The sequence below is a fragment of the Scatophagus argus genome, chromosome 21 (assembly GCF_020382885.2).
Source record: "Scatophagus argus isolate fScaArg1 chromosome 21, fScaArg1.pri, whole genome shotgun sequence".
Taxonomy (NCBI): Eukaryota; Metazoa; Chordata; class Actinopteri; family Scatophagidae; genus Scatophagus; species Scatophagus argus.
The window spans coordinates 5,545,028-5,559,781 of NC_058513.1; the positions used below are offsets into that span (position 1 = coordinate 5,545,028).

Sequence of the window (14,754 nt, forward strand, 5' to 3'; positions counted from 1 at the left end):
GCTCACCGGCTGGCTGCATTTCACCCCTTTGGGTTCCTAAAATGATGACATCATATTACAATGGCTTTCAAGATTGTTAACAGCCAGTGAGGACTGTGGTGCGGGTGCAAAGTTGTAAGTCTTGGAGCCGATGAGGTCGGGATGAGGTTTCCATGTGGCAATGGAGTTGGAACGTTTTGCTTTGTTTTTACTGTTATCTGTCATCTAGTGTTACTATAATACTTTTGAGTGACTGTAAGTCAACTTGTACTTTTCTTAAAGCTGCTTTTTAGATGATCAAATCACAATGTGTAATTTGAAAGGGGTTGGTCTTATAAATGGAGAATTATCGTTCCCCCCCAGCCTTAAGAACCTTTTTAGCACCTTTAAGCTCATTCTTCTGGTTTTGGAGCAAAGTTCCTGTTCTGACTCATCACTGTCAGTTTCAGCTGTGGTGTTCAGAACATCTAAGAACAAATACGCTGATTGTTCTAAATGAACAGACTTCACTGAATCAGTATAGTAGCTGAATGAATCCATAGCTTTTAGCAGTGCAACTCCCCTCACTGCTGACTGAAAGCTCTGGGTTCAACCCGGCTGTCATTCACAGTATGTTCAGTATGTATGAACAGTGATGCATTCACTTACTGTTGAGTATGCTAACACAGCTACATACTCAGTGATTAAGAATCTTTATGGACAAAGCCAAACAATTTGAATCAGCGAAGTGATTTGTTGTTTACACCTCTAATCATCCATTTATGCAGTGATTTAAGGCATCTGTGCTTTGGGATATTCCACAAATGGTCATTCCAAATCAATGGTCTCAGATCACACTGTGAGACCCTCCATTGAGGCTAATTTAGAGTTCTTGTAAGCAAAGACAGCTTTTGTGACAGTGTCACTGTGTAACCGCTCCTATGATTGATGGATTATGCAACAAGATGGTGCAGTTAAATGAATGCTGGTCATACCGCTAAAGATCAAAAACGATACAGAAAGCATGATGGAAATATGTACTTTGTACTTTCTTGCGTTTTTTTTTTTGTTTTACATACTTAACGTTTCCACCTCCGCCACGCATAAGAACTTTTTGCAATATTTCCACTGAGGTTTTTTTTCATGAGCAAATACAAAAAGCGCTAGTTTTAAAAAAAAAGAATTTAATTCTTTTCATATCAGCTTAATGCTTAATGACATTTTGCTATTTTAGCAACAACAAAGGTGTAGTAAAATAAAACACTTAAAAGGAAAAGAACCACAATTCTATAAAACAAATGGACAGTAGTTGTAAATAATTATATCCAAGTTTATAGAAATGTGTTTTGAGTTACACGTTCACACAGTTTGCTTAATGAATTTCCTCTGGCAAGTTCATGGGAACAGTTAAGAGCACCAATGATGAATGATCACTATATGTCTTAGAATTCAGTCTTTGAAACAAAGACATTTCTGAGTGTCTAATCCTGACTCAGTCATTACTTTTTATCACATGTACTGCATGTGATACCACACCACCTACCGACCCACCCATCGAAAACACTTTCCCTAAAGCCCAGTGAATATAATGTCAAGTCCATGTTAAGCTTTCCTGAATGAAACGTGGACAAACACTGACAAAAAGGAAAAGAGCTCTTTGAACTTGCAGCCCTGAAGCAAAGACAACACAACAGTCACATAGTTATAGGAAAGGAAAACCACATCCATTCACAGCTTAGATAAACACTGAGTGCCTCTGCCCCCGCGATGCCAGCTTTCCTAAACATGTCCAACTAGCTAGCACTCATCTCTGTCCAAAAGCAGCTTTTCTCTTGTTTTGGATTAGAAGAACAACAGTTCATAAAGAAGACAAAATATGCAGAAGCATGCTGGAAAGAACAAATCACAAAGTCTCTGTGACAAATTCTGGAGTGTTCATTCAGTGCTGGTGGTTCATTCCATATGCCTGATGCTGAGTGGGATGAAGCCACATCCTTCTGCTACCATTTATGTGTTCCTTTAAAACTTTCTGTGGCTCACAAAGGCTGACATATTTTTAATCTTCTTTTGCAGTTCACAATCCAGTAATTCCATATATTCACACCTGGGAGAAGCCCACTCCTTCAGTCTTAAATCACTGCGATCATGGAAGTGATGCTGCCGCTCTAAGCTTACTTTACTTTCATCTGCAGTTTCTGCTTCCCTCTGCTAATCAAAAACTGTCCTAGCAAGCACTTTAAAAGGGAAGTGAGAGCATGACGCCAGAACAAAACAGAGAAGTGTTTGATGACAATTCACCCACATGCGTGCCATGCGATCCTTTAAATGTTTTTGCTGTGTTGTGTTTTATGTGAAAAAGGGCATGAATGTTTTAAGGTCTGAATTAGTTTTCAGATCAAATATTTAACTTAAGACTAATGCTGTAGTGCTTGTAGTAATTAGTGAAAATACATTTGACCATTTGACCTGCATTTCAGGTGTTTAGCAAACCCTTTGTGGACAGTAATGATAAACATAACTGCACCAGGAAAGTGTGTCAAAATGCTGTCGAACAGCTGTGAAAGAGGACAGGAAGGAAGGGAATGAGCGAAGGAAACAAAGGAAATCCTTGCTGGCATGTTAGTAAATGAAATCTGAGGATAGTGACGGACATGACGTCAGTTTTTATTGTTGTTTTGATATTTTTTATCTGCTGCTATATCTGCTACTGTATGTTTGAATCCCTGTCATTAGTCCACTTTTCTGGAGGTTAACAATAGGCTCGTTCAAGATTCGGTGCGTACAGGAAGTCACAGAAGCGCTCACACAATCACATACTCGGATCTCAACCTAAGAAAATGTCATCAGCTTGCATTCATTCTACCCTAACTATTGTTTTAATTATGTTCTTCATATATTATACTGTATATGAGATGGTAAGCTTTTAAATGTTACATAGCAGTCAGTGATCATCATGAAAGTGAGTGATTCAATAGTCAGTTAGTGTGCAGGAAGAGGACAGCAGAGGACACCAGTTTTCATTAGATGTCAAAATGTCTGTGCAGATGTTATTTTGGCATGGCTCACTTCCTATTAATTAGCAAAAGCAAAATCAGACCAATCAAATCAAAATCTCTGCTATTTAACAAAATAGGAAAAGTTTCTATAGGCCTAAAATGTGACTTTGCAGACCAAACATGTAAACCAGCCATGACATGAAACACCTTTCATGTTTCATGTCATGCTGGAAGTATTGCAGTCAGTGGAGCAACTCTCTTGGACCCCAAAATGGCAGCCACCTCCATGTAGCACAGGCCTGGCACATCTCAAACAAATCTATAGACACCAAGCAGCCATGTTGGGGTTGTTCTGGTCTTTGACAACAGTGAATGACTGATTTTGCTCCTACACCTACTTATCCATGTCTTTAAATTGTTGTCTGTAAACATTTTATGGGTGCGATGATTTCAGAGCTGTCACTGTTCAAAGCTGTAATTTTTATTGTGTTAGCCATAATAGCTAACCATGGCTAACTTTGGATTTGTTATTTAGCTTGTTAGCTACAGTAGGTTACCCTAGCTAAGCCTGGTCTGTGGCCTGTTAGTGCACATACAGTACGATTAAAATGCCACTTATCGTTAAGCACCCCTTCTTTCTTTGTCTGTTAGTTTCTTGGCCTCTTTCTCTCTCTCTCCCCGTCTCTGTTACAAATGACTAGATGTACACACACACCCACACACACACACACACACTTACAGAGCTCACGTTTCTAATCATCAGAAGTCATCTGAATTGCTGCGTGCACCACTTCACTCAATTAGGTCAGCACCATTTCCTCCACATATCTCCTGACCCGCATTTCACACTGCTGAGGGAAATGACTCAGACTCATAGACCGTATTGTACTGTCGCCTGCTGTTTCAGGAGAATTAAAAATAAATAAACAAAAGAGAAAGTCCAACAGCAACAAAGGGGCAGGTCTGGGTGGAAGATATGGACAATATGTCGTAAGGAAGTAAAAAGTAGTTGGGTTTGCCTGTAGTTTAAAATTACAGAAAGTATGGCATTCTGCGGCTACTTTTTCCACAGTCTACGATGCCATGGCTGCTTTTGCTCTCACAGGCACAGTGGAATCTGACCCCTAAGCAGATTTTTGTCTTTCTGTGGGATTATTATATTTACTGCTAGGACTCAAGCGTGTGTTTGCACGAGATCCCCTTCTCTGTGTGGGTCCATAAATGACCTGACTTCAGGTTGGTGGTGCATGCAAACCTGAAATTACACTCAGTTTTGAATAATTAGTTAACCTAATACTGATTGTGAGAAATGTGGTTAGTATTCTTAATTAATGAAGTAATGTTGGGGGTTTACATAAACATAGTGCCTTGCAGACTTTTCTATTTTCAATTCCATTGACTGTAAAAGGTGACAAACTGAGCAGACGTGGTTTCATGCATTTGACTCCATCTGCGGCACAACCTGAGAAATAAGGATTGTGGTCTCTGCAAAATAGTTACAAAGTTTATGTTAATAATGACTAATATTTCCGTTTATTTATATTAATATGAATTTATTTCAGTTTTTATTATCTTTTCTCTATGGGAATAAACTAAATTGAAGAATCAGTTTATCTTCCTGGTAAGCCGGGAAACAGTCAGTGAAAGGTGTCAGTATAAAAGTCTAACCCAGTTAAGATCTTATCAGACTATAATCATGGCCTGGTAACAGACATTAGAATTCATTTGTCCATCCGAGCTGACAAATCCAATTTCAAATGCAGTTTGATTGATTAAGAAACTGCACAGATCATTCACCTTGCTGCAATTGGGATCTGTACTGATATCGAGGTGGAGTGAAATAATATTGCAATTTGTATGGACGCACTGCCAACTACTGGCGGAAAGGAGGTACTGTGTGCTATTCACATTAAGTGAAATATGAAATGCATTAGGCTAAATTTAGACAGGTCACAGCTGAGTAATGTCTGAGATGTGACTACAGTATGTGATACATCATGCTGCTGACTGTGTGTGTGTGTGTGTGTGTGAGTGAGTGAGAGAGAGAGAGAGAGAGATCAATGCAGCTGTGTGAGTGCTGTATCATATCACAGCTTGGGAAAAGGGTCAGACTGACAAACACAGCATAGTTAAGCAGGTCAGTATCCTGGATACTTGAATCATGTTTTATAATACTGAGTTATATTTACTTTCCAGTGGAACTCATATGTATGTTATATGTATTTGTGGCGATATAAAAACAAATAAATGACCAGGATACAAAATACACTGCATGATTTTGCTCTTCTCACTACACACCTTCAATGTGTGATTTTTATTTAAAACTGAATGACCACAGAAACAGTTACTATAATCTTTTAAAATTTCTTCCACCAAAGAACTAAGCACAGCCGTTCACAGCCGGAAAGTTTACTGAGAGCAAACAGCAGTTGCTTGGGAACAAAAGAAAACAAATCTCATGTCTGGCCTAGTGAATCCAGGATCTGCAAAATTACAGACAGCCACTGTGGAACATGTCAGCCATGTTCCCCTTCTAACTTCAACAGTTTGACTAGGTTTCATTTATGGCTTGATGAGTGTAATTCTCAGGCAGAAAAAGATACTCAGGTGACACTCGAACTGCACTAGTCTGCAGTCTTTGTCCTTTTGATCTCTTTCCTGGTATCCGGTGTGTTCCATGTAAGGAAGCGGACTCATTAATGCTGGTAAGAAAAGAGATATTTGAGCATGAATTTGTTTGCAAGAATATGTTGAAAATACCCAACCACTGTCTTTATTCTCACACATTTCCTCCTCAGTTTGTATTTAGTTCTGATTTAGTTTGATCACAGTGTGTTCAGTGGCACTCAGTACAGTCAGTCTTCTGGACAAACTACTGCAGTGTATTACAGTACCTGTTGCCAAATAAGCACAGCATTGTAGTGTAGTACTGTATAGTGGATACAAACTGTAAATATACTTTGCATGTGTAAAGTGTTAGTTAACTTGATCATGGAACAATGGCGTTAATGTTATTTTATCTGAGGAGAAAGGTAAGGCTCAGCTCTGTCTACTGTTTCAGCTGGCTGGACTGTGTTGGGTAACATAATCTTTTCCAGACCAGTTCCACTGTCAACTCCTCTGTCACTGCATTACTGAATACTGTTAACTACAGAGCCTGTCACTGTCCTGTCCTGGATCTCTCTGCAGCACAATGGCCAAGGGAAAGAAAACCAGACAGACTAAAACTAAGACAATCACCTTGAAAATGGCTGAGAACTGCGTTCAACTGATGCTGGATGGTAGACGTTGCCTGGACCTCAGCTTCAAGGAGATCTCCACGGTGCCAAAGTGCATCCAGAAGTTGGGTGAAATAGATGAACTGGATCTGAGCAGGAACATGATAAGAAAGCTCCCAGACTTTACTGACCAATTCATTAGCATCTGTGTTTTGGATCTGCACAGCAACTATGTGAGTATGGTTTATCTGACTTTGTAAACTGGCTGATTGTCAAAAGAGTGACTTTTTCATAGCAAGAACAAGCAAAACACTTTCACATACATGCCCCTGTAATTTCAGTTGTCCTATTTTCCACTTGTAGTACTGTTTAGCCAGCTGTTTTATACATTCTTTGCCAGGTTTAAGAAAATAACCTTCAAGATGTCATCAAGGTGACATCGATTTGCACGTGGAGTCAGCAAATTTATAACCCAAAGCCTACACTGAGGTTGTAAGTGTGAATGACGTTCAAGGATGGTGTTGAGTTGCATTGTGGGAAGTGGACCCCAGTTCTTTGGAGGCTGACCCATGTGTAGGATTAAAAGTTAGCATCTCTGACTACATCAGTTTCAATTCTGTCTCTCATGTGTCTCCAAACCTTGTAGAAATGCAAGACTAAATTGGTCGAACAAAAACAAAAAACAAGTCTTAGATGAGTCTTAGATGTTTCATTGTGTATTATCTGACTGCTGTGGAACCTGAGGAAGGTCTTAGGTGTCTCAGTTGTACTTTTATAGCATATTCTGGCTCCTAAATTATCTAATAATTAAGTCCCCTGTGATTTACATTTACATTGTGGTTTCATCAGCGTACCCAATCAACAATAAACACAAATCCATTTATCACATTACTACAAACCCCACATGGTGAACCTTTGGGCCCCCAGGAGGTCTGCTGCTCCGAGGGTAGCTGTCTGGCTTGCCCAGATGATAATCAAGCTTTGTTGTGTGACCATGTCTGTATCTGATGTGTAGTTTTGCATGAGTTTCAAAGTTTAGTGAATGAGCATCTGTTTGGATGCCATGATGTCTGAAAAAAGTGATTTTTACACAAAGCAATACACTTAAGAAACAAGAATGAATGAAGATTGTATGAAGAAGTAGGTGACAAATTCCAGGAAAGAGTTTTGAAACTACAACATGTGAACTGTTGGAAGACATCATATTGTGTTACAGAACAGTGTTTTTGTTGCAGCTGGAGCAGCTCCCCGTGACTATCGGTCGTCTTCGGAACCTGCTGGTTTTGAACCTATGCAACAACCGTCTGACAAGCCTCCCCAACGAGCTCGGCCTGCTGAAGAAACTCCACACGCTCAACCTGGGCCTCAACCAGCTGGAAGCTCTTCCCGCATCCATCGGCGCTCTGAAGGAGCTCCGCCACATCGGCCTCTCCGACAATCGATTCACCCGCGTCCCCGGCTGCCTTTCGAAGCTGGACAAGCTAGAGAAGGTCAACATGGACAGGAACCCCATCTTTCCTGAGCAGTCACCCAGCCAGGAGTCAGTCATGATAACGGAGAGACTTTACCTGGTCAAGGAGAGCTTCCTGTGTGAGGACTGCCTGAATAAGTGCCAAGCTGAGAGGAAGAAGCTGAAGGAGGAACGAGCAAGGAACCCAAATTAGTGCGTATACCCAACATGGTGATTCGGAAAGGCAGGGAGATGTAGGAACTGATCTCACTTTTAAAAGACACATTCATACAAGGATTGTTTTTAACCTCATGTTAACGCTCAAGCATATGAGATGATTTCATAGTGTACTGCACCTTCAGTGTAAAGTGGTTTTAACTCGCACCACAGCACCAGCTGCTGCTTTAAAAACACAGTCAGGAGACTAATTAAACATCCACTAGATGTGTCTGTTGCACTGGCATAGTTTGAATTGACTTTTATGGAGCTGGTATGGATTGAGTTTGTGTTTTGGTCCAATACACTTCAGGAATATGGATGCTTGTGAACACATCAGTTTATAACTTAAATTCAGCTACATTTTTAATCAGCAGGTCAGCTCATTCATCTTAAGCTTTTTGCTTACTATATAACATTTACCTTTAAAAATTTCCGTTTGAAATAAACAAGCATAATATCCAAGCAGTTTTGATCGCAGAAATTTAATCTAGTTTACTTTTGTGATTTTCTTATTTATGGTAGGACACAGCGTGAACACAATTCTCAAATTTGTATATTTGTGATCCATGAGTAAAATGTACTGTAATCAGCATGTACTGTACTGCATGTGCTGACTACTGTGCTGACTATCTCTTGGGCCTAGAGGGCAGCAAAGACTCACTGAGGACCAACACTTCTGCCAGCACCTTGCTGCCATTGTTTCTGAATGATTTAACAAGCAAGAAATTAGATAACTCTTATCTTCAAAGTCTGACGTGAAGTGTATTAATATTTGAGTATGCATGATTTATTGATTATGATCCTAAATGATCATCATCATGATCCTATAAAACTACCATATCTGTAAAGACTTTATGAGGATAGGCGCAAGTAAACATTTCAGTTATTCTGGCTTAGTATTCATAGTTTAGTGGCGTGACAATGAGGAAGGTGTGGGCAAAACACTAATAATTTGATAAGCACTAATAAAGTAAATAAAACAATGAAACTTCTAATACGCCAAGACACATGCACACGCCAAAATACACACCCACATATAAAACTAATGACAGAAGACTTGGTTTTGATGCCCACAAATTTACTGTTTTTGTTTCCCATCAGTGTATTTTTTTTTTTTTTTTGACATAACAAAAATCAGTTTGCACGGGTTTAACAGTCTATGCTGTGCGTGACTGGGCTTGAAATGAGTCCTCACCGTTTTGTTATGTGCACCAGATTCTTATTGTGTCTCACACCTCATTCCCACTGTCATCACTATGTCCACACAGTCAATACAATCTGAAAACAGTGAATTACCTACAGGCCCTTGTCACCCAGTTTTTACCTCATCATTGAGCTGAAGAGTGCTGAGTAGACTGGATTAAGATCTCAGCAGATAGGCTCATTAAGGAGGCAAGCAGCCTGATATCGACTCAGCCATATTGTGAGAATGAGCAATTTTGCAGTAAAATGCAAGGCAGAAATCTATATAGTGACTCTGCTCAGATTTCCATGAGCAATATGTTCTCTTTTAGCTGTACAACATCAATTTCATGCAATTTTCTGGTTAGTCTGTCACAGTTAAAGAAAAAGTGTATTTACATCTGCGTATTTATTGTTAGGTATTTCATTTCTCTGATTGAACACTGCTTGGTTTAGTGTGTAGCTGTAGCTGGAGCTTCGTTCCAGCTGAACAGTCTAATGCTCTTTGGACAACACTCCACACACACATTGCACATTGTCATTGCTATTGAAAATCAATTCACACATACACATGTGCTGTCTTTTTGTTTTCTCCCGGCTTTTCTCCTCAGTCGTTCCATCCGCGCCCCCCCCCCCCCAGTCTCTCTTGTACGTCAATCAGCTAAACGCACACAGGCAGGCAGAATGAATGAAACAGAATTGCTGCAGGAGCAAAGCAATGTGGCCACAAGCAGAATCTAATTCATTTTGAATGCATGGCCCTGGCTTCTTTATTGGCTGAGATAGCGGGCACATGTACTTTGTGACATTACAGGAAATGAAACCAGGAATTTTAAAAGCCATCATGTGGCTTTCCATAAGCTAAAGGTTAAATCTTTGCTTTCTTTTGTTGTTTAAGTGTGTTTTTACACATGTAGTTTGTTCAATGGTTCCCAACCAACTAAGGTAGCATTTTAATGCTCCTGATGTGTGTATTTATGTTCTTTGGTGTCACAAAGAGCTCTTAAAGAAATAACTGACTGTAAGACATTATTAAGTCAAGAATGCAAATTGACTACATGTTGAAAATAACGACTAACAGGTAGGGGCAGGAAGAAATTCCTATATAGTCATGACTGGGGCTTATTTCTGTGCAATCACCATCACACACTTTAAAAACTTACTGGTATTACTATTACTAGTGGCTAAAAGCTTGCCAGGATTTGACATAATGACTTTGTCTCTTTACAGACCTGCTGCATAAACTAGTCAGAAGAATCTTACTGTAAAGTCATTACATTCAGAAACTTCCTATAAAACAGAATGTATAGACTCTTCCTTCTATCCCTCTCAAACATCCCTTAACCACACTGGAAGTGTGAGGTCACATCTGTATCTGCAGAGACCACGCCTTCTGCCTGTATTTTCTTATTTTAAGTTTTGGTGGTGGTTGGTGGAAATTTGACAACCTGCGAATGAGACCCAGGTTTACAAACAACAGTCTTCAGACCAGCTCATCTTCCAAAAAATGCTTATATGAAACTCTAACCTGGCAAAAGAACCGACTAAGAAAATTCAGACAGACACACAATCAGACAGGCAGAAGGTTTCCATCCATATTGCATACACCACTGTCTGCTGTCCTGTCAGCTCCTCTCATAACCATTAGTGGATGAAGTCATGTCCCTGTGCTAATTGTCAGTGACAGCGTGGTGAGTGAGGGTAATGGGGCCAGAGAGGGGTTTTAGGAAGAGAAAGAGAGGGAGAGAGAGAGAGACTGACATGAAGACAGACTGACCTCATGGGAGAACACTTGTCTGTTGTGTGTTTCTTCAGTCAGTCACACGTCTCACTTAATGAGCTTCTAATTAAAGGATGTGGGATGAGAGCTGGACTTTTACTTAATAGCGAGTAATGAGGAAAATCTGCAATTCACTGTGACCAATGTTATTACTTCAATGTTTTGCATATTAGTAGAGCAATTAAAACGTAACAGAGGCATTAAGATTTTAGTGTAAGTACAACAAAAGCTTTCTACTTCATTTTTCCTCTTACTGTTTTGTTACACCAAGTGGGACAGGTGACTATAGGACAGGTTACAATATTACACTATATTACATTTTAGGAAAATATATGGAGAACAATTGTATAAATTTGAATGTATGAGCTGTAGTAAGTTGATTAAATAATGAGATGTGCAGGCCTTGTGTTGATCAAGAGGAGAGAAAAAAATTGAATTAACTAAAACTATATGTTGTCCCATTGCCTAAATCAGCTAGTTTTCTGTCTGGTTTGTTGGTTTGCCAGTTCTATTTACATAAAATGTCCTATGGAAAGAAATTCAAATTTTAATATAATTACTTTGAGAGGTAGAGCTATACGGCCTCCGATGAGGCCAATTGCAGTCAGCCAGTGGCAATCAATAAGTAATGCAAAGTCAACAGTCACACCTTCAGCAGCCACCCACTGGTCTGTTTCAGTACAGCCCATCCCTCCTAGTATGAAATTTTAATGGTAGTATCAATATTTCACAAGGTTTTCTAAGCAATGTGGATCCTAAGGACTTGTTAGCTTACTGAGCATGGTTCATTCTCGGTGACATTATGTGACCTCGGCAACAGGGGAAGGATAAACAATTATTAATTAGAGAAACATCAATGGTTGCATTGTGTGTGTGTGTGTGTGTGTGTGTGTGTATGTGTGTCTTTGTGTGGGGTCATTCTTGTATTAAAGGCATGGCCTGCTGCAGCAATAGCCTTACTTTTAATATTTAGAAAATATTTTAAGATTATTATCTTATTATGTTCTACTATGCTGTTTGCATTTCACTTTCTTATACCACTTTCAATTGCCTCCATCATGAAGTTTTCTGTCCAGCTTGTTAGTTTGTCCTCCTGATAAATCCTGAGCTCCAACAGAGCTGTCTAAAAACATTTATTTCAGAAGCTAAAGGTTTAATTCTGTTTCCTTTGTAATTTGCGGTAGTAGTTTCTGTCCTGCATAATGGGGGCAGCCGTGGCCTAGAGGTTGGAGAAGCGGCTTGTGATCGGAGGGTCACCGGTTTGCTTCCCCTTCCACCTTCCTTCGGAAAAATTTGGGTGTGGTGGAGTGATTAATGCGAAAAATTCTCCCTCCCCTCAGGTCTCTAAATGGAAGAAAATAATCCAGGTGTCGGGTGGATGATTATTCATACATGCCGATTCAAATGAACTTGCAACACTAATCCAGATTCCAGAGAGATAGTGGACGCCCTTGCAGATGGTATTGGCCTTGATGGAGGTATGCGAGTTGCGCATGCAGTGCCACTAAACTGCTCTGATGCAATTCACGAAAGACAGTTCAAACTAGTACCAAGTTGGTGCAGGTTATGTTGCATAATGTTATGTTGCATACTTCAATACTTAAATACGAAGTCTCATTTTGATTTACTCATTCTGCCCTATGAAAGTTAATGCAGTGTCTTATTAATACAAGACACTTCCCGCCTACATTTTAAATGAAAAGCCCTCTAGCATTTCAGTGGAGAGAAACCTTTGTTTTCTTCTCAACAAATCTTTTAATGTGAAAGTTACAGAAATGTATTGTGGAAAGAGACTGACTTAAAGAAAAAGCATTGACTGTCATATTTCTTTCTCTGATGGGTCTCTCTGTACTAAAAATGAAATCAAAGAGGTCTAGACCTACTCTAATTGGAAAGTGTCATGAGATGACTTTTGTTGTGACTTGGTGCTATATAAATAAATTGAATTGAATTGAATTTTGGTAGTTTAGCTTGCTGAAATGACATTTCAGTTATCATAAATGTGGACTGAGGTACATCTTTTCAAGCATTCTCAGTTTGGTTGTTTTGGCTGCAAACTAGGGTGTGACTGATAGCATTCATACCAGCCTTCACATGTACTAAACTTGACTTTGGGGCTTGGTCTGATACTAACTCTATCATTCAGATCAAGAGATGGAGAACAGTCTGAGAGTTAAGCACACATGAAATTATCACAGAGGATTGTATGTACCAGTCATGGTGCCAGTGAAGTGCCCACAGAGAGCAGCCCAGTGGTTATGACTAAACAAAAACAGGAAAGGTATGGTTGAGCATTGTTCTGGTGGTTTGCAGCTCTGCCACTCATCTGGCTTTGTGGCTTGAAACATCCTATCCTCTGAGTCCGCCCCCAACCCCCCCAACCCCCCAATCACCTTCCTGTCTCTTCTTCTTTTGGTTCAATATCCCATTCTGTGAGAACTCAACAAAAGGAGGATAATTTTGATGATATCCCATCCAGAGGGAAAAAACATCCAGAGCCACACCCAGTATGGTGTGGTCACATCGCTTTCACCCAACCTCGGTCTTGAAACCAAACACTGGCACTGAGGGATTTTTATTGCTGTCCATTCTGGTATTTTGGTGTGTTTGTGTATTTGTGTCACCCCTCCTGTGCTTTGTTTCCTTTTGGTTTTCTTGCATATGCGTGTGTCCCTCTTTCTTTCAGCCTCATTTTGCCTCCATTTTTGGTGCATGTGTGTGCACAGTAGATCTTTATTTTTCTATTTGTTGCTTAATTTTAAATCCTTGTTGGTTTGTGTGTACATGTGCATGTATGTTGTTTGAAGGGATACAAACACACATACACACATTCATCCACCCCTTCTGTGTCTCTCTCCCTCTTTGCTCTGTAATAAGAGCAGCTGTGGTTGACGTGAGGCCAGCTCTGATTCAATTGCAGTGCAGTACTTTAGGCTATTATCCTCTGTACACTGGAGGAGGAGGGACGCCTGGCTGCTGTAGCACAGCTGCTAACAGCAATGACAGGTCTGATGCTGCCTTCCAGGGAAGACAGAGAGGGGGATTTTATTTAAAACATGAAATAGGGAAAATGAAAAGAAACAGCTCTTGACAGCAGATGGTATATATAAGGTATGCTAATAATAACTAAATTATTAAGGTTGTGAATTGATATGGGTTGTCAACCAACCAAGCCTCAATATGTATGTTTGAATTCCACCAAATATCATCAGATATTAAATATTAATGTTATCAAATATTTTAGCTGCTTGTCCCAAGCTAAACCTTCATACTAAAAAGTATTTTAGTGAATAACCAGGCTGCTTTGCAGTTGCACTAACAAATAAGCCCGGCAGTGAGTGGGTGGTTCTGTTCAAACAGCCAAAGTTTGGGCATGACAACTGGATTCACTGTGAAAACTCAGTCTGTTATTGCAGAAAATAACACATGTGATTGCACTTTTGCATTCTGCTATAAACAAGCACAGAATTTCCCGCTAGTACACAGCAAAAGACGACAGCTGCTGTAGCCTTGGAATGCTCAGAGGATATGAAGGTTAAAAACGAACAACAAAAATGAGACTTAAATTTTGCTGACTAGAGTGATATTACTGAAATGTCACTAAAATGCATTTTGTCAAAAGACTAAAACTGCAGCCAAATGGATACATGGTGACATGTTTCCTCTTGTCTTTTGTCACACTCCTACACACTTTCTTGTGCCAGTTACAGGCCACTGTATCTCAAGGCAACATGACATTGTCTGATAGAGGAGGAACAGTATTTTTTTCTCCCCTGGTTTTTCTGAGTTTTGCCACTGGAATGCCCAGAGGATGTAATTATGACCTGCTGTACGAGCTGGGAGTTTCCCACGTCTGACTTAGAATTGAAGACAGCATCGTTTTTAGACAACGAAAAGTGACAAATACAAAAATAGTAAAGTTAGGTAATTAAGAGGAAAAAAGAAGAGACA

The 14,754-nt window shown here is 39.8% G+C and overlaps 1 protein-coding gene across 1 annotated transcript; it reads left to right on the top strand.

Moving 5' to 3' along the window:
• The first annotated feature begins 4,505 nt into the window (after positions 1-4,505).
• On the top strand, positions 4,506-8,949 carry lrrc18b (leucine rich repeat containing 18b). The gene is made up of 3 exons (XM_046378159.1): positions 4,506-5,659; positions 6,144-6,405; positions 7,408-8,949. The coding sequence occupies exons 2-3, from the start codon at positions 6,148-6,150 to the stop codon at positions 7,834-7,836; spliced, it is 687 nt and encodes a 228-aa protein (XP_046234115.1). The 5' UTR covers positions 4,506-5,659; positions 6,144-6,147; the 3' UTR covers positions 7,837-8,949.
• Positions 8,950-14,754: the final 5,805 nt, after the last annotated feature.

Coding starts and splice junctions, on each gene's coding strand:
- lrrc18b (XM_046378159.1), top strand. CDS start 6,148: ATGGCCAAGGGAAAGAAAACCAGACAGACTAAAACTAAGACAATCACC. Junction 6,406..7,407: donor TGGATCTGCACAGCAACTAT/GTGAGTATGGTT, acceptor TTTTTGTTGCAG/CTGGAGCAGCTCCCCGTGAC.